At 34.7% G+C, this 20,195-nt stretch overlaps 1 protein-coding gene across 1 annotated transcript; it reads right to left on the bottom strand.

The window, feature by feature from the left end:
* Positions 1-315: 315 nt before the first annotated feature.
* On the bottom strand, positions 316-1,113 carry LOC119189228. The gene has a single exon (XM_037438316.1). The coding sequence runs from the start codon at positions 998-1,000 to the stop codon at positions 644-646; it is 357 nt and encodes a 118-aa protein (XP_037294213.1). The 5' UTR covers positions 1,001-1,113; the 3' UTR covers positions 316-643.
* Between the last annotated feature and the right edge of the window lie 19,082 nt (positions 1,114-20,195).

Raw genomic sequence — 20,195 nt, 5'->3', positions numbered from 1 at the left:
CATTGGATTCATACGTCAAATCGATAACACAAGAAAGCTTCGAGCATATATACTTTTTACTATAACCTGTTTCATTATACATTCTTTTAGCTTCATAAAATTTGTTCAAGTGCTATTTTATTCCACGTTCCAGCAGGATAAAGAGTTTGCAGCAGACGGAATCGTTTGCAGAATGCAGATGTTAGGAATAAATTATTAATTCAACAAATTGTTTCTGCATTTCAGATGAGATAGTGTTTATTTGTTACGTTTGAGCCGGAAAGTGGTATGTTATAACTGTCCATTAGTGTAATAAGGTTTATAATATACAAGGTATTTATGAAATGCATATTTTTAATTATTCAAAAAACATTATGGATGTTCTTATAGTAATTCAGATTACAAATGATTATCAAACGTATTTGTATACTCATTATTTATTTCCATAAGTTGTTTTTATAAAGCTAGTATTTTGCTGACCTTTTAAACAATAAGTATTCAACCAGAACTTACGGCTCAACATCGACTTATGGATTGAAGGCACTCGAGGATTGTAGATCTTAAAGACACATGATTTAAGGTATTGCTCTAATCACAACACTAGTGTACACTTAACTTTACAGCGGCTATTGTCGATTAAACACGTTCGATTATCAAGTATAATTTAGTAGTCGTCATCAGGAACGCAAATTCCCAACCTTCGTACACGTCCAGAAGGACATTTGCCATCTTTAACTCCGAAACGATCCTCCAATGTCACAATCGGATGAGTTCTTCGTTTAAAATCTTGTTCTTTCGGAAAGTTTACTGATTGGGTCACCGTAATTTTCTTCACTAGGTGGTCGATATCAATCTTCAATGTTGATAAAGGATGAGCCATATCTGATTTATCCTTCACTAAGAACTCCATGGTGATGCCCTCGGCTGGTAACGGGAACTCTTTGGTCCTAATAACACGACCTTCTGTAACAGCGAGCAGGATGAAGCACAGCACGAACACGCACATATTTAATGAAGACATCTTCAATATAAATAATGTGGTGTTTATTGCTGGCTAGCTGGTGACGAATTGTGGTGTTAGCTGAAATCCGTGTCTTTTATACTATAATTATCAGGAAAACTTGCGCGCGCATCTATGCGCAAGAAATTACCCGTTACGGCATGAAACTGTAAGTGCGTCTTTGTGGGATGTATTATTGACGCATAAACAATGAGTCATTTGTGTAAAATTATGTTTACTGAATAGATCTTACAGTGACACATTCGTTGTTTACGTAAATTGTGTTTATCTCAATTTGTTTGTAGGTTAATAACGAAGTCTACAGCAGGGTTCGAATATAAAAAACAAAATTAAAAATAATAAATTAAATAAAAATTATAAATATATAATTAGAAATTTTAACAAATTGGACTATGTAGATAACTGATTGATGTTAGACCAAGAATTCGACACGGTTGACATAGTGGCTTCTTGTGTCCTTCAAAATATGACTGTTATGGTGAACAAGTTTTACTGACAGTGAAATACGTATAGCTTCTAGTGTTTATAGAGTGATGGATGAATAGCGCTTTGCATTCAGGTAGTGAATATTTGAAAATGCAGTGATGCTAAGCTAAACTACATCGATTTTTAATGGGTTTGAAATAAAACTTATCACATTACTTGATGACATAAAGATGTTACGAAAGTTTAACTGTATCACGTAATGATAATAACATTATTATAGGGACGTGGTTCGGGGTATGACATAATGTTATTGTTTGTTTATCAATAAATGTTAACCAGTTTGGTGTTTACATGTTTTTCACAAAGTCATACAGAGAATAAGTAGGTTTATTGCTGATGCGATCACATGCGAGTACATTTCATCGAGCCTTTATAAAAGAATTAAAACCGCCTCTTTCGTGTTATTGCTTCACCTATCTTTATTGCGTCGTGCAGTTTCAGATTGTTCGTTATTCGTTCAGATACAGGAACCGGTTGTACGTTTCCATACGATATGTTGAATATTTCATTAACTTTATAATCGTCAGAATTACCATTTACAAATTGCGTTCATTAATTATGTAATGCTTTGTTTAAAATGAATGCCAAATTCTAAGAAAAAGCATGAACTTATAAATATTATCAAGCGTATCGGTTTCGCTTGTCGTGCTGAATGTAATTAATATGTTTTTAAATTTTTCTTTTTTTATTATAGGTTTAGTGACGGTATTGGCATCGGTAGTCATTTTGAAATAATTATAAAGAAATTCAGTTCAATAACATTTTGAAAGTTACTCGTCATTGTTTTTAATTGCTTAACATTAAGTCAATTTCAATCAGGTTTAGCAATATTGAAGGTGTCAATCAAATTATTAACCATACATTACACATATAAATGTACATTTTCAGTCTTCTTTATAAACTTGTTTTAGCGTTAAGAGGTGCTTAAGAATTGCTTAAATAGATGTCAAAAACATTACCGGTTCCTAGTTTAAACCTTATTAAGGCAAGATGGCGGGTTTTGACTTACAGCTGATCGAGTAAATTTGTGTTTTAACTAAGCATAGCTTTGCGAAATTTTATAAGTAATACGGTTTGTGCGAGTATTTTGAATCGTGTTATCGTACAAGTGTTTCCAAGAAGCCGGCAAATTTTGACTTCCAGCGATCTTTTTAGGTTATGGGCCAGTCAGAGTAAACTTTGTTTGACATACTTGCAGGTGACTTATTTTGGTGGGATTATTGTTTCCATTAACTCGTAGGTACTAATTAACCTGTTGGGTTAGTTTGTTGGAATCGGCCGTTAGAGGATTTAGGTCAACACTAGATCCAGGCTAAGGTAGCAAGGAGTCGAAACTGACACGGGACTGTTTGTGGAAGTTTGTTCTGCCAGCTTTATAGCAGAGAAAGGCAAACGTTTACCGAGCCCGTTGCGCTGGCCCGTCGTAATTTGCTTTGGCCGATTTTGACCCAATATCGCCGAAATTCCTGCACTGTGTTTGTTCCTTGCCGTGATATCGATGTTAGCTCTCTCCATTTCCTTTAATTTGGTGTTTTATTTTTTCTGTAACATGTTAGATTTTTCGTTCTACTTTCTGTGTAAGTTTAAGTCATAATACTTATTTACGAAATTTGAATTTTGGCTCGTCCTTTCACGTGGCAATGGATCGGCATATCTATACTAATATATAAAGCTGAAGAGTTTGTTTGTTTCAACACGCTAATCTCGGGAACTACTAAACCGATTTTGTCAATTTTGAAACTTAAATGTTTTCTTTACTTATTTTAAAATGTTCTTTTCAAGAGGACAAGTATGTGGTTTCATTTATTAACGCAATATCAAAATGGCTCTGTATAACATGAAGATGTAGATTATACTGCACGTAACTGTGAAGATATTTCATTTCAAAATAAACGTTGGTGTGTTTGAATGCTAATTAATATTACATTTGTCTGTACGTCGCTGATATGATTAAGTGATGTATATTGCTTTCTGGCTTTACAATTCAATTAGTGCTGTAATTTGTACGGAGTAACTTAGTCGTGTTAATTTGATATTGACAAGGAGGAATGGCTGACTGTACAGGTATTTTGAAATGAAATGTTTCGTTGTCGTGTATTAACAAAACGGCGCGAATCAGATAGAACTAAATTGTTATCATTTCGCGAAAGCAATGTTAGTATGTTTTTAGGTTACAAACTTTATGCTAGTGGTAGGATAAATTATATCCGCTCCAACGTACACAAGGTGTTAAAACCCGTCATAGGGGCCCACGAAGGTGTGTCGGGATCAAACTGTGTATATCCGGTTCCAACAGATCGACATAAAAGCCTCGACTGTTGCGGGGAAACTATATCTTGTCAGTCGACATTCTATTGGACTCCACTCACTATCAAGGGCAGTGAGACCACTTTGCCTTGCTCTTATAAAAAAATCGTATACCTAAAATTTATGCAGATTAATGTACCTAACAGTGGAACATTAAATTAATTCGCTGAATATTGTGTTTACTGCAACTGCAATAACTATTTGATCGACAAAACTAAATCGGATTGACCATTAGAGATACCCAAATACCTATCATTACAAATTGCCACTTATTTTAATGCCTGATAATGATAACCATGACCGTCATTAAATAATATGCGGTTGCCGCGGTTCGTCTGATTGGCCGCATAAGCGCACCTCATGAAATGCCTGAATGAATATATCTGTTATGCTAGTTTGGATTGCAATACGCCAATATTTAGCCTGGGGTGCTTTTGGTCATAATGGAAACGCGTGTGTATGTTTTGTGAATGATCATTTGCGCGGATTTTTATTCCCGCATCTTGGGGTTGATTGTAATTTTTTTAATTCTTGATACGACTGCACTGCACCTGATGGTAAGCGTGATGCTGTTCAAATAAAGAATCGAATGGTAACAGACGGCTATCTCTTGCCATTCGACACATTCATGCCGGCCTACTAAGATGCTTCTTCACGTTATTGCGAAGGGACCTAGGATTATAGTAGTCATATCTTAATAATAAACTTCTCGAGATGTCCGTTTTAGCGGATACCAAGATGCTTTAGATTTTTCTCCACCAGGGACGTAATAGCCGGCATACTTTGTTATTAGATTACTTTATATAATAGGTTATCGAGCAGAGGGGGTTATGATTCATCGTTAGCATAATTCATAATTAGCTTTTGCTCGAGGTGCCGCCCGTGTGTACAAATTTCTTCCGCATTAAAATCCCGATATATTTTTCGCGAGATGAATAGTAGCCTATATATTTTCAAGTCTCAAATTATCTTCATACCATATTCATTGAAATCTGTTCACTGGTTCAGTTGTAAAACCATAACGGTCACCAATGCTTTCGCATTTATAAGTATAGATTACCATTTATAAAAATAATTGGCATTTTTTATATTGGAATCCATTCCAATTTATGCATGTAGTGTTACGGCTTACGTCAACGTCTATTGAACGTGACTGACCATAGTGTTTCGTATAGGAAGACTATCCACTTAATCTTTGTCAAAGTTAATTTATTTGTTCAATGATAACATCTCTATTTCATTGATATTCGTTGTGTTACATCCGTTTATCTTCTTATCGTACTTTGTATCTAAATTATTATGAAAATATTAACATAATTATTTATTATGTTTGGAATTTGCTGGAGTTGAGTCTGTATCCAAAGGGTCAAAGAATAACAGCCAAAGGTCTGTTTCGGGCGAAGGTATGTTTAATAAATTACCTATTACTAGCGCGAATCGTTTTGCGAAGTTAAAATATAAATCACGGGATGGAAAACGGTTGGTGGAAAGTGGGTGCATTAGATGCGCCTCTGCCTACAGCTTCGGGGATAAAAAGTGTGAGTGTGTGTATGTAGTACAGACATCAATTTTTACACTACACAAATATTTATATATATAAAAGAAACAGGTATTGCCAATAAATCGCTTTGTCTCTTTCTACAGAGTTACATTTTAATAGAATACCAATGGAATATTATATCTTTGTATTATTTATGTTCTTTGTTAATATTATTTATATAGATTCAGATTGTTTTCCAATTTAGTTCAACATAATAATGTTGTTTGTAGCGCACACTTGATAATCGACTTCGAATTTCGAACCTCTTGTTTGTTCAATGATCAAGTTCAAGTCTAAACAAGCGTTCTATTTTGCTTCTCACCTTGCCTCAGGCTTATTGTAACAAGATATTGAACTGGGTTAACATTTGATTGAAAATAAATTATATAATATCACGAAATATTATATTTAACATAAAGTATTTCAATAATTTAATATTCGCGAGAACGTTTGACATGACTTAGAGGTAGATCGAAATAAATAACCATATTTTTTTTTATAATAGAGGTAAATACTTATATTATTTTTTTCATATGCTATATCAAAAATAATAACTGCTGTAATGGGTAGCCTCGTCGCTTCAAACCTCTGGTAAATACGAGAATTTACGACCATTGGCGTCTAATGAGGAGACATGCGCGTTCCGCCAATCAGAGCGCGTGAACCCCGCGGGCAAAACGCGCGCGCATTTAAATTGTAATCAGTAAAATAGCATGGCTCGCGTTACAATAGAAGCGTGGCAATAATATGTTTTTTTCTCAAGTTAACACTGTGAGATACAGACTTACCTCTGCAAAAGTTTCAATTTATATACTACTTAATATTTCTTTGCACAAATATCCAACTGACCTTATACAATGCAGGTATTTAAAGACTTAAAACCAAAAGTATACTTTAGCAACAAGTTTATTTTAATGATAATAATAATAATAATAATAAAGGTGTAACAATAACATTATCGATTAATTGTCAACGAATTTGAAGGTTGCTTATGGCATTCGTACAATAACATGTTCTTATAATAGGGGCATAATAACAATGTCAAAATGTATATTACCGCGTCACTGATCCGATCAGATTATGCCATGTCGAATTGAAGTCAATGTCCAATCAAGATAACAAGTTCAAATCTAGTGCTATTAGGCCTATCGTAAATCATGGCGGAGATTTAAATCATGATACTACGACGTTATGATATGCATCGATATTATAAACGGAAAAAAAACATGATTATATACTAGGTGTAGCTCGCGTATCTATCTGCGTAAAAATAATTATCTCGATATAAAAGTTCTAATTACCTGGGTTAAAAATTGCTTTGTGTTAATCAAAATCCGTTCAGCGGTTTCTGCGTTTATATCTAATAAACATTCAAACAATTTGACAACTTTCGCTTTTATGTTACTAAGATGTTAAATGGTAGGTCCGTTTGATTAAGTATGAGGTACCAAATATTTCTCCTGCCAAACAGCAGAACGCAAGCCAAAAATTAGTTTATGAGGCATTAGAGGGATGTTTATTTGTAAATTTTATTTGTTTGTTGTATGGAAAAAATATGTAGGTACATAATTTATTAAACGCTCTGCAATTCAGTGAATCTTGTTTTTTATAAACGGTGAATAAAATATTTACTTTATCCATATTCAGAATAAAACAATTTTTACATTTTATCGTGGTTTTTTATATGATAATTTTCTTCCGCCGTTTCGAAAACTTTGCAGCCTTCATGGTGTCTGACATTCGCGTAAACATAAGAAAATATATTTAGGACTCCTGGGAATCTTATTTCTTTTATTTTTTTTCTTTGATTCTTTTAAACGTCTATATGTAACCACAAGGATGTCAAATGACGTAACGCGGCCACGTACCTTATCTTGATCGTGGAAATCTCGCGAACCATTCCGATGGACTCTTCACTACGTGCTTATACTGCGAACGATTTTTAAAATTAGAACATGAAATCGTCCATGCTATGAATTTTTTACTATTTGTACCGGTTATATTCTGATTTTAAATTTAGTGTTAAAACTTTTTAGTTTGAATTGAAAGTTTATGCTTCTTATGTATACATACATAACAAGTTAGGTCCTCATTTCGTAGGGATAGACATAGACTATGGAATACCACATGCTACGATCTACAAACATCTCTCGCCTTTTCAGTATTCATAGTTCTTATGTATGTATTTTCGTCGGTTAAGGGTACTGTTAACTTACTTTGACTTTTTCGGAGTTTTTAGTACCCGTATGAATATTATGCTCAAGAGCCGATTTTAAGGTTTGAATTTGTTTAGCTATTTACGTGAGTGACTGTACCTATGCAGGTACCTAGAGTATTTTAATGTAATGAATGTTTTCTGTATCAAATTTGGCTTTAAACAGATTTTGTCTGTCGGTCCAAGATTAATGGAACACTTTTTAAATCATTTCAAATTGAGTGCTTTTTATATGCAAAAAAAAAATCTTAAGCGGATTAAGGATGCACTAGACTGTGGGCTTTGTTGAAGATTAAAATCGTGCTTATTACAATTTGTAATTTATATACTAGATTAATTTAATAATACCAGCCGTGTATTACATAGTATATAATACTGGGACAGTTCCCACTGCCGGGCACGGGCCTCTTCTACTATTGAGAGGATTTAAGCCTTAGGTCACCATCCTGACATATTCGGATTGGCAGACTTCACACACCTTCGAAATGCTTATGGAGAACTTCTCAGGTATACAGGCTTCATCACGATGTTGTCTCTTCTCCGTTAAAGCAAGCGATAATTTACAAAGAATTCACACATAACTTTGGAAAAGAGGTACGTGCTCTTGGGTACGTGGTAGGTCTCTCGTATAAGACAGTATGAGTGAGTAGGTATCAGCGCTATGTGTATTTTTGCCGCCAAGCAACATTGTATATTACCGTTGTATTGCGTTTTAATATTGCAGAGAGTTTTTCCGATTCTAAAATGACTAATAAAAAACCAAATTATTTCTTATTGATATATTAACTTGTTTATCTCTTGACTAGGTTTTCAGCAGGTGCTTCGATTATAATGCGCACAATACTATATACAATCGCATCAAATCATCATAACTGACACTTCAAAGGCTTAGGGCCTTCTCTCGGGCAAGTGGCCTTGACCATCACTTCCATACATTTATGGCGCTCGAGTTGCGCCATAAATGTATGGAAGATTTACGAATATTTTATAAATAAAAACAATTTTATGTTGTTTGGAAATGGTTAGCTACCAAAATTTTGCTTATTAAATTATCTATCAAAAGTGTTTTCTGCAAATTAAAATGATGTTTACTTTAGGAGAAGATGCATGGAATCGACAATTTTAGTGGCATATGAAATGAATGAAGCAATTAAAAAATGAAACAACCAAAGCAAAGATAACATATTGAAGAAATATCATGCGTAATTGTTTTTCATGACATGTATTATAAATTTCGAATATATAGTTTCCAAAAGTTTTGTTAACGCGCCATAACCAACTATCTCAGGGACCTTATTCTCTATCCCGCACGTTATTTCAACAGTGCGTAACAAGCACGTAACACAACGCATCATGTTTAGGACTATAGAAATTTGGCTTACAGAATACCATTCCACGCACATTTCTCGAAGATAACATGACACGGCCGCGTAACGCGTTTACACTATCATACAGAATAAGGGCCCTGTATGTCACGCGGTGTAAAGCCAAATTAGGACTGACACATTTCAAACTTAATCCCTTATTAACACGGTGTCGTAAATTACGTACTTGCAATCACACTTTGTGCCACTACTGATAGCGGATCTCATCTTTGTTGGAAAAGCGTTGTGTATTGGGAACTTGCCAACACAGGGTTAATAATTATTTCGCGGTTCCGGTTGAATGTCCTTTCGCGGGATAAAAGTATGACTGCACTACAGAATGAAAAGCGGCCTATAACTATAATATAATATACTAAATTTCATCGAAAATGATTCAGCCAGTTGTGTTTAACACTTTACACTTAGTATTTATGATAAGAGATTCGTGGTTCTGATGGGGACAGTCCGTGGATTAGATTAAAATAATTTACGACTTACATTCGTTTTTAATAAATCTTCAATACGATTCTAAGAATTAACCATTCAAAATGATTCATTTGTAAGCGTGTCAATAAATCTTTGTTCCGATTGGTCAATTTTTGAGATAGACGGAAAAAGCGATTGCGATCGTTTTTTGAAAATGGCGGTTTGTCGAATTGTGTGCTAAATCAAATCAATTGAAAAAAACAATTAAGCATATTATTACTCATGTTTCTACACGGAAGTAATATAGTACAAGTGCACTTGTAAATAATGTTTCAAATGAATATTCGAATGATTGAAAGTCATTCAATCGATTCACGCCTAAATCGATACTAATAACCATTGTTTCCGAACTACAAATTATAATCCATTATTTGAATGGGCATTGATTTAGTTACTAAACAGACATTTATTAGATCCAGTTGATAGTTAAATATGCGTCCATTGTCGATGCGCAAATGAATCGTTAATTAAATTTTATAATAGATTTTGTAAATATGATTTTGTTAAATGGGTTACACATGTGAAGTTGAAGGTTTTATTTATTCGAATATGCTGATTTCTAAAATGGTGTTAGGGTATTTGACTTTTTTATATACAATACTATAACTTTAATAAAATATAGACGTTGTATAAATTCTAAACAGAAGAAATCATTGAAATCTGGTGAATAATCCACAAGTTATAAGCCATTGAAATTAGATACTAGAGGTGAGTGTCAAAAACAGAAAAGGGACGAAGTACTTGCATGTGACGTCATCGTGCAGTACAATGCGTGTGAAAGAAAGAGGTGGAGCGATATCCCTACTCCGCTTGTACTCTTGCACGTAGCAATATTTGAAATTTGTATTACTGCTTGTTTTCTTATCTAATTTTAATTCTGTTTTCACAGAAACATTTCTTTTGTATTACTTTTGTACTGTTACATATGAAAAAAATCACAAAATCAAATATAGGCAAATAACCCATTCTTTCACTGTTAACAAGCCATATTATCATACAGGTAGGTAACATTTTCCTTTCTAGATATATGCGAGTTGAGACGTGGGTAGGAGGTGATTTATTATTGTTGATGTAGAATGTTAAATTTGATAACAATTGTTTATTCAGTTTTCCATTATAATTGTTTTCTTGTTTATGGTAAACTAAAATGTTTTTATATAAACACACTTAGGAAATACAGCTGCGATTAAATGGATTTTTTTGATCTGAACAACTTATTTATTCTTCTTCCTTTTAATAATAATTTAATATAATAATATCAGCCCTGTATTACATACTGTCCCACTGCTGGACACGGACCTTCTCTACTACTAAGAGAGATTAGGCCTGAGTCCACCACACCGGCCTAGTGCGGATTGGTATACTTCACACACCTTTGAAATTATTATAGAGAACTTCTTAGATATGCAGGTTTCCTCACGATGTTTTCCTTCACCGTTAAGCAAGCGACAATTTACAAAGAAAGCACACTTAACTTTCGAAAAGTCAGATACCCCCGCGCCATGGAAAGCACAAAAAGCCGTTGCTCCTGCGCCTGATCTCTTTCCAGTCATGTCGGAATTGTCGTCTCAGCGGACTATAAAAGTAAGGAACTGCGAGTGCACTTGTGTCTTGCGCACACACACTTGTGCACTATAATATCTGCGTACCTGGCTGATCTTAGTTGAGATTGGCCTGTGTGGCCAAAATTCGGCTAGTAGTATGCATTCATTCATTCCACAATGCTCTGATTGAATATAACGAGGATTGAATGATGCCTTATAAGGTTATTGTAATGGGATTCTAATAATGATTCACGGGGTATTATTATTTATCTCACGTTGCTCCTTGCGGGGATTTACGCCATTATTTTTCCTTATAGACATTGGAAGGTACGTCTCGGGGTGCAAATGAAACAGGAAGGTTGATTAATGAGTATGTAAACGGATACACACATGTACCGGAATAGTTATCGGTGACCATGTAAAAGCTTTTATCTGTACTCGCATTTATGAATAAAAATACTGCATTAATCTTTACATTATAAAATTGTAACAGGCCGATGTCTATAAATTATAAATATTGAAGAAAAATGAATATAAGGTTTTTTTATTAGAGCAACAGAAGCCAAAACAGCAGTTTATAGAACTTTAGTCTTTCTGTATGTTTGTATACGCGTCGCGCAAAAACTACCACATGGAATTAAATATAGTTTTCGACAATGTATTGCTAGAAGTCTGACTTAAAATATAGGCTCCCTTTAATTCCGGAAAGATATAAAGTGGAACTTTTATATCGGAAAATCTTTAATAATAATAATATCAGCTCTGTATTATATACTTGCCCACTGCTGAGCACGGGCCTCCTCTACTACTGAGAGGGATTAGGCCTTAGTCCACCACGCTGGCCTAGTGCGGATTGGTAGACTTCACACACCCTCGAAATTCCTATAGAGAACTTCTCAGATGTGCAGGTTTCCTCACGATGTTTTCCTTCACCGTTAAAGCGAACGATAAATTCACAAAGAATACACACATGATTTTTAGAAAAGTCAGAGGTGTGTGCCCTTGGGATTTGAACCTGCGGACATTCGTCTCGGCAGTCCGTTCTACACCCAACTAGGCTATCGCCGCTATACTAGGCTATCGCCGCTATCTTTATCGCGAAGGAAAAGCGAGCAAAAGCCTGGTTACTTATACGTAATTCACACTACCAAAAAAGTTGCAAATTTTCGTATGAAACCAAATTATTCAACAGAATGACGTTATATTAAATGAAACCACATTGTGGACAGCTGGCTGGCAATAATATCAACATCAGTTTATTTAATTTCACGATGGAAAGTAAGTCAACGATTTCGAATTGAACCCACTCACTCAGCATTTGCAACGCAAAAAGTTAGTTTTCACAGTTCAGTGAGTATATTAGTGCAAAAAGTATTGGATTTATTCAAAATATGTTCAGAGTTTTTGCATATTCGTTTATATTATGAATAAAGTATTTTAAATACTACGTCGTTTGATACGTGGTTCTAGGTTCAATTTTCAGATCAGACAAAATTTAATTAACTTTGTTTTGAAAAAACATACCTCCGTCATCTGGACTTTGATTAGTATCTGTTATACTGCCGTGCTAAACGCAATAGCGGTATGTCAGGTAAACCTTATTTCGAAATAATCGTAGTTTTGTATGTGAAACTGAGATAAAGAAACTCTTTTAAGGTTTTTTTGACAAGTTCTTAACAAGATTTCGTTATTTAGGTAAGTTCATTAGATGGGTATTTCTTTAAGCTATCTGACGACATAAAAATTAAGATTTTTTTGAGATACCGCTTTTGAGCTTAGCACGGCAGTATAGCGCTAGATGCTTAGAATATCACATCAAGAGACGGAAAATAAGCTTGACAAAATTAATCGTACTTATTGGGCCTTTACCTAGCGCAGTTTACACATAATATTTCTTGGTATTTCTCGCAATAGCAGCAGTAAATAAACAAAGTAAATCATTATGTGACATACATTTCTATATTGGTCTGGTTTGTCAATGTAGTAGTTATAATTTCTGTTCAGTGAAATACGACATAACATCAATTAATATAATAACAAATATGGCAACAATCGCTGCATGAGTTTATTCTATCGGTACGTCATTGTATAGATATATTCATAAGCTTTATTACTTTAGTATGTAGAGCTATTGACGCATACCTACGTAAATGCGATATATTGTCTAATAATGAGGAAAAATTATAAGGAAATGTCTTTTGGTTGACGCTCGACGGCACGGGTAAAAAAGTTAAGTTTGACGATCAAAAGTACTTAATATTCTTAAGCTCATTATCGTCAAAAAGAAATTTATTATTTCTCTGGGGTTACTAATTCTCTTTTCTTTTGGGATAATATAAAAATATATATTTAAGATCATAACTAAATGTGTTGAAACTAATATATACCTGATTTTTATTTACCTTCATTTAACGTGCCTGAAATCACAAGTTAGGCGTCATAAAGTTAAGGTTTTCCTTGAATTTCGTAGTTTTATTATTAGAAGGTATCTTGGAAGAAATTTTGTTTTTATCCAATTCAGTAGCGTATCTAGGTAATCAAGGGCTCTGGTGCAAAACAAACGAAAAAATAATGCCCTCCCGTGCCCTAGTGTGTGTACTTTTTGGTAGGTAAGATGCTAATTCTCACAGTAGGGTGACCTAAACAAAAGTTTCTAAGCTAAGTCCAGGGGCCCCCTGGCTTAGGGGCTCATGCACTGCACAACCTAGGCCTACGATAGTAACGGTCCCATTATGCTGCATTAGCTGACCGATGTCAGCCAGAGGTCTTCAAAAGAGTGTTAAGAAACAATTTCATTTCGTCCCATTCTCCACCTTAATGGCGTACAAATAAGGATACAGATCGGTGATTTAAAAAATATAAAACATGATACACACTGCAGTTTTATTATAGATTTTATCGATATGATTGAAATGCTCAATCGTTCAGTTCATGACATAAAAAACGTAAATTCGTATTTACGCTAGGGACGCGGCGTGTCATCGCGACTGCCGGGATTGATGTCGACAGATGCCGGGATATTTCATCCCGGAATATTTCCACCACCGTGAATTTATTGCGATGCAATTTTCAGTCTATGTCTCATAAAATTTGATTAGATGTTTGTGTTCACGTTGGTTTATTTAGAAATTGCATAGTGCAGTAAATGAGTAAGTGGAGTACTTGATTTTATCTTCACTGTTTATCTTATGTTACTATTACTATCTTACTGATATTATAAATGTGAATGTTTGTGAAAATATGTCTATGTTTGTTAGAAGTAAACGCAAAAATGGCTAAAGGGATTTGGATGAAATTTGGCACTTGGGTAGACCATGTCCCGGTTTAATACATACGGTATTTTTTCTGGTAATTTGTTCCCATGGGAATAATGGAATTTTTTAATCAGATTTTTAAATATATGGTGCTGGCATGGCAGGTCATTTGGAACTAGGACCATTGTATGTGCAGTTTATAATATTAATGAATAAGTTTCTTTTTGGTTAATTTTATTATTGGTTAGACTGAATTACGTTTTGGTTCAAAAACTTACTAAAGTCTTTTGATAGTTTTTATTGTTCACTCGTGTTTTATATTTTTTTCGCAATATTTAAAACGTTTATATTTATAGAAGCTATTTTTCTTATAGCACCGTATTTTGTTCCATGTTTTTCCTTCTTCAACTTGTCGCTTGTAGTACTCGAAGGAACAAACTTTCTTTAGATCTTGTTTATTTTCAACATGTGATACCAGCATCGAGTTTTCTAATTAGATACAAACATCTTTTGGGAGGGCTACGAGCCTGCTTCAAGCTAATTCTCTTTACACTGCAAAAGTCAGTACGAAGCGTCAAAAACAAATTTACGAGTAGATCTACGATTGTGATATAGCTTTTGTTCGCGACTTCGCTTGCGTAAAAAACTTTTTACAAAATAAATGTCACGGTATACATTCTCCCGGGATCAAAAGTAGCCTATATTCTCCCGAGGGTCTCATCAATTGTCTCCATAAATTTCATCGATTTCAGTTCGGTAGTTCTTGAGTTTATCGCGTACAGACAAGAAGGAAGACTTTGTTTATATGTAAGGATGTAGAATATATACTCAAATACGTTAAATGAACTCTTGCTAGGCAACAATTTATGTGCAACACGTGTCGCTCGATGTTTGGGAATGTTCTTAAAGTGTTTACTAGTTGGTAAGTCGTCAGGATGCGATTTCGTTTAGATACGTTATGTTGTTTCTTCATTTCTGTCGTCAAACCGGACTATAGAGTGCAGACGTATTCTGATTTAACTAATATAGATTATGATATTAAAAATTATGAGATAAAATATTATTAACTATCGGTACAATGTTAAGGGTTTAAAATTAAATGCGTTCTTATCCTGGTGGTTATTAGTTTTAAAATACCGTAAGCGAGAGTTATTCATATGGTAGTTACAAATAATAACCTTTGCAAATCCCACCCGTGGGTAACACCAGCATTTTGTAAACAAATTAGTACTTTAAAATCATTTATATAACGCTTACAATGAGAAAAAAATGAAATGCGCGCCCAATGACGCGTAATTCTCGTTTTGCTGTACAAATAAAATAAATTTCCAAGTGTGAATTTTTAACGACATGCAAATTCATGAAACACGCACAATTCCCGGCCATTAGCAGAGTCCGTATGTGGCCGTGTAATGCCAGCCAAGCGAAATGCAGCGTACCGTGTTTATACCAGTTTATCGCCAGATGTCCGTAAATATGGTGACTTGACTGTACATTTTTTTGCGTGAGCTATATTTCGTGCATACGTAGGCAGGTGATGTTTTGTTTGGCCTGTTTACGTGGCTTGAGGTCTGGTAAAGTTGAGATTTATGGTTCTAACAGGCTAGGAGTTGCCACATATCTTTCTAGAAGAAGAAATATTAGCTATTTTCATTGCTTAAACAAATATGACAATGTATTGTTGAAATATTCTAGATATTTATAAAGTGAACGTAGATGATACGGTAGGAAGAGGGTACTCGAAGTAAACATACATTGATCAAATAAATAATCTCCGCAAAGATGAGATTAGGAGCATCCTTAACCGGAGAAAATGTATGGTGAGATGAACTATGAAAGAGGAAGAGGAAAGAAATATGTCAAGATCATAAACACGTGACGCTACTTAGTCTCTGCCTACCCCTATAACATAAGGGTGTGAGTGTGTAAGAATATAGTATGTAAAAGATGCCAATATCATAAATGAGAAGAGTAAAAATGTGATTTGCATCAAATTTGGCATTCGTAATATAGGCCATACCACTTCCATAATTAACACTATGCCTGGAAAAATAATAATTGAATCTTTATCCAGAAACGGAAGTTAGCTACACCCAGTTTACTATGCAGGGTCATTGTTACATTGCGTTACTAAATGAAACAGCATATTCGTCTCTACCTTTGCTAACTTTGTACCAAAAATAATATATGAATAATAACTGTTTTGTCAAAATCCTGATTCTAGTTTAATTTTTTTTGACCATTGTGTAGTTTAGTGCGAATATGGCGTATGTAAGTGTATTTCTGCCTGAAAGTATGATGTTTATAAATTAAAATGATTTTTTTATATTAAGCTTCGAAACTTACTATAATAATTTTGTAAAGTGTTGTTTTCAAGAGAACGACTCTATGTTTTCATTTATTAACGCAATCTAAAATGATCTGTATACGCTGATTATACACGTTTCAAATCATTAATCATTCAATCTGAAATAAGGTCTAAAGATTTGTATATTCTGCCTGCAGTAACCTTTAATTATTTCTCCCATGTTGGGTCGGCTAATGTGAATCGCGTCCAAAAATAACACGTGCATGTTGTTTTAGGGTGCGGCTGGAGCCATCGCTCTCATCGAACGACATATTAAATAAAATACGGATGTATATAGGAAATTATTTGTCTTAATTAGAGGTAGCAAAGGTATACACACCAAAATAACCGCCCAGTTGCCCCATGAAGGCTCGGCGGTAGCCATAAGGCACTGTTATACATACATACATAGTATCACGCCGCTATCCCGTAGGAGTAGGCAGATTATGGATTGCCACTTTGCACGATTCTGGTATACTTCTCGCTTCCTCCACCATCGTCAATTAAGGTACATTCTTCGCGAGAAAAAATACCCTTAGATTTAAGTGTAGCAGAGACGATGTAAATTTGTTGCCAAGAAACTGCTCTATACTATCAAAATTACTGTTGCTGAACTCGTTTAAGTTGATGAAGTAACTGTTTCGGTAAAGTTTTTGAGAAGTTGTTGTCAGGTTCTGCGCGGCACCTTATTGTCGAAAGGGGTAAGAAAGTGCAACAAATGTAGTAATCAACTTACCTACATACAATTCGAAGCGCTGACGTGGCTTCCTTTAGTCGAAGTCGGAAAAGGTATTTCCAGACGGAGTTACGGACAAAGGTATTAAAGCTACAATGAGTTGCAAAGCTATGCACTAATATAACCTCCACATATTTTACGCGAATGTTAGATAATAAAATAAAACTTTGTTTTTCCGGGTGTACATACATAACATATTTATCCCCGAAGGGTATGCATAGATACAACTAGGGCACCCACTTTTCGCCAAGTGTTCCGTCCCATGATGTGATATGGGAGAGCCTATCGCCATATCGGGCACAAATTCCAGACTCCGAGCTGATACTGAGCAGAAAAACACAAATATCACTTTGCCCGACCCGGGATTCGAACCCAGGACCTCAGAGCGCTGTTGTACCGGGCATGCAATATATACGCCATCGAGGGGCAGTTTTCCGGGTTTTATTGCGGTTATTTATATTTTACAGTGACAGGGTTGGGAGGGGGGGTGATGGCTGCAAAGTCTTCGAAACGTCGAGAGAAAAATATAATATAAAAACAGTGATAAAATCCGGAAACATAATTTTAATTCAATCTCCCCATATTACGGTCAGATAGAAGTATAAAACTTGCAAAGTTGCAAAACAACCGGACTGTTGTAAAAAATACAGAAAAACAAGCTATATCCGAGAAACGGTAATGACATTTTACATAACTTCGACATTTTAGTTTACAAAAGACATTCGAGACGAAGTACATTCAATGCAATTCCACCGAAACTATTTCGGTTTTGGAACTTTATAAAAACCTTAATCTTAATGTAACATTTGCAAACTCTTGCATTAAACTTTTGGTAGTAAAAGGCACTTGTATGTCACCTGTCTGCAGTATACGGTGATATTATTTGTTTTAGGGTATTCCCTTTGGGAGCGAAGACTTTAGTATCGATCTTGCGAGGATTTCAATGGCAGAATCGAAAAACACAATATTTATATAAATAGTAATCATTCCACATGTATATAAAACATTACTTGAGAAGGCTCGTCCGCCTTGATTGTCTTTTTTGTGTTTCTAACAATCAGGAGTAAGTTTGTAAACAAGAATGATTTTGAAAAATCAACAGGAACGGACGGTAGAATTTGACAATTTTAGTAATTATCTCTCGTTAATCGACGGCGATAGCCTAGTTGGGTGTGGAACGGACTGCCGAGACGAATGTCCGCAGGTTCAAATCCCAAGGCCACACACCTCTGATTTTTCTAAAATCATGTGTGTATTCTTTGTGAATTTATCGTTCGATTTAACGGTGAAGGAAAACTTCGTGAGGAAACCTGCACAACTAGAGAGTTCTCTATAGGAATTTCGAAGGTGTGTGAAGTCTCTAATCCGCACTAGGCCAGCGTGGTGGACTAAGGCCTAATCCCTCTCAGTAGTAGAGGCCCGTGCTCAGCAGTGAGCAAGTATATAATACAGGGCTGATATTATTATTATTATTAATCGACATTCTATTGGACCCTACTCAACTTACCATCAGGTACATTAGGGTCATTTTGCCGTGCCCGTAAAGAATAAAACATGCAAGGACCGACATCTATTCGGTACAGAGAAATTGGCTTCTTATCGCACTTGTGACGAAACAATTTACAGACGGAAGTTCTTTTGGCGTCATATACTCGGAATAGTCGATTTTAAAGAAATAGCTTCATTTTATCGATATCAATAGACATGAAAATTTAATTTACAATCTTTGTTAGTGGTAAAAAACTAATTGTTAAATTGGTTCTGTGAGTTCGACATCTGTTTATTTTATCTTTTAATGTAATTTTCAGTCTAGCTACGATTTGTAGTATTAATGTTTCATGATGATTTTGTATCTGTGTTGTTATGCTTATTCTATTTTAAGCTATTCATGACCTTTAGAGGGTCGATGACCTTGTCCCGAAGGCATTGTTTCAAAGGCCTATTATATTCTGTTTATAGACATAATATATTTCTTCTAACGAATACTGAATAAATATTTATATTTTACGCGAGCAAAAAATATTTTACCGAAAGCTACTTCATAGGCCACGGTATATAATAGGTAAGGAAAAAGATAATTTCCTTAATAAACCGTTAGCATTAACGTGTTGTCGTAAAATAGAAATATTTTAGGGGGAAAGTAATTTACGTTGAAAGTTATATAATTCTTAATGTTGTTTCTTGTTTGGAAAAAATTTTCCCTAATTGTTTTGGAGTTATTGTACTTCGTGTAGTAAGAGTTTTATTATATGAATTGTTGAGGAGCTTGTTCTGAGTTGCGTTCGGGTGTAAGTAGATGTATGATCAATGCCGGCATAATTTTAGCAACTGTCAAGCGTTGCATCGTTTTCATGTTTGGATTCGACAATATTTACTATCAGGCCACACACTTGTTTAAAAAACGTCCAAAAAACTTGATCGCGTAAATCGCAATTCCATTTTAATATTTACATTGAAATCATTGCATAAACGAAACGTTTCGAATTCGTTTGCCGATTCAATAGAGTATTCGATAGTGGAATGAGGCTCGGATAAATAATTACATACATTTTGAAATCGGGCCCTGTAAACGTGCCATTATTATGAACGTTTCGTTGATTAAAAGTGTACCCGATGTTCTCTAACAATTGACAACATTTCAAAATGTTAACGTGCCTAAAACAAAAATAACGTTTCTTAATTTTTCTACTCTGAGTTCGATTATGTATTTTTAATACTATTTAATAGTTAATTTTGAAGAAAAATTAAAAACCGAAAAATGCTTGATGACGTCATACATACGGTTGAATGGAGTAGTTCCTTGGTCCACCTTAATATTGATTTAAAAAGCTAGTACACCGTCATTCGTCAATGCCAAATGTCAATAATTTTAGATCTAGTTTCATAAAATATAAACATTTGAGTATGTTGAAAAAT

Source organism: Manduca sexta, chromosome 13 (genome assembly GCF_014839805.1).
Source record: "Manduca sexta isolate Smith_Timp_Sample1 chromosome 13, JHU_Msex_v1.0, whole genome shotgun sequence".
NCBI lineage: Eukaryota > Metazoa > Arthropoda > Insecta > Lepidoptera > Sphingidae > Manduca > Manduca sexta.
This window is presented reverse-complemented; position numbering and strand designations above follow the sequence as displayed.

Excerpts from the sequence above, each read along its gene's own strand:
- LOC119189228 (XM_037438316.1), bottom strand. The coding sequence starts at position 1,000 with ATGTCTTCATTAAATATGTGCGTGTTCGTGCTGTGCTTCATCCTGCTC.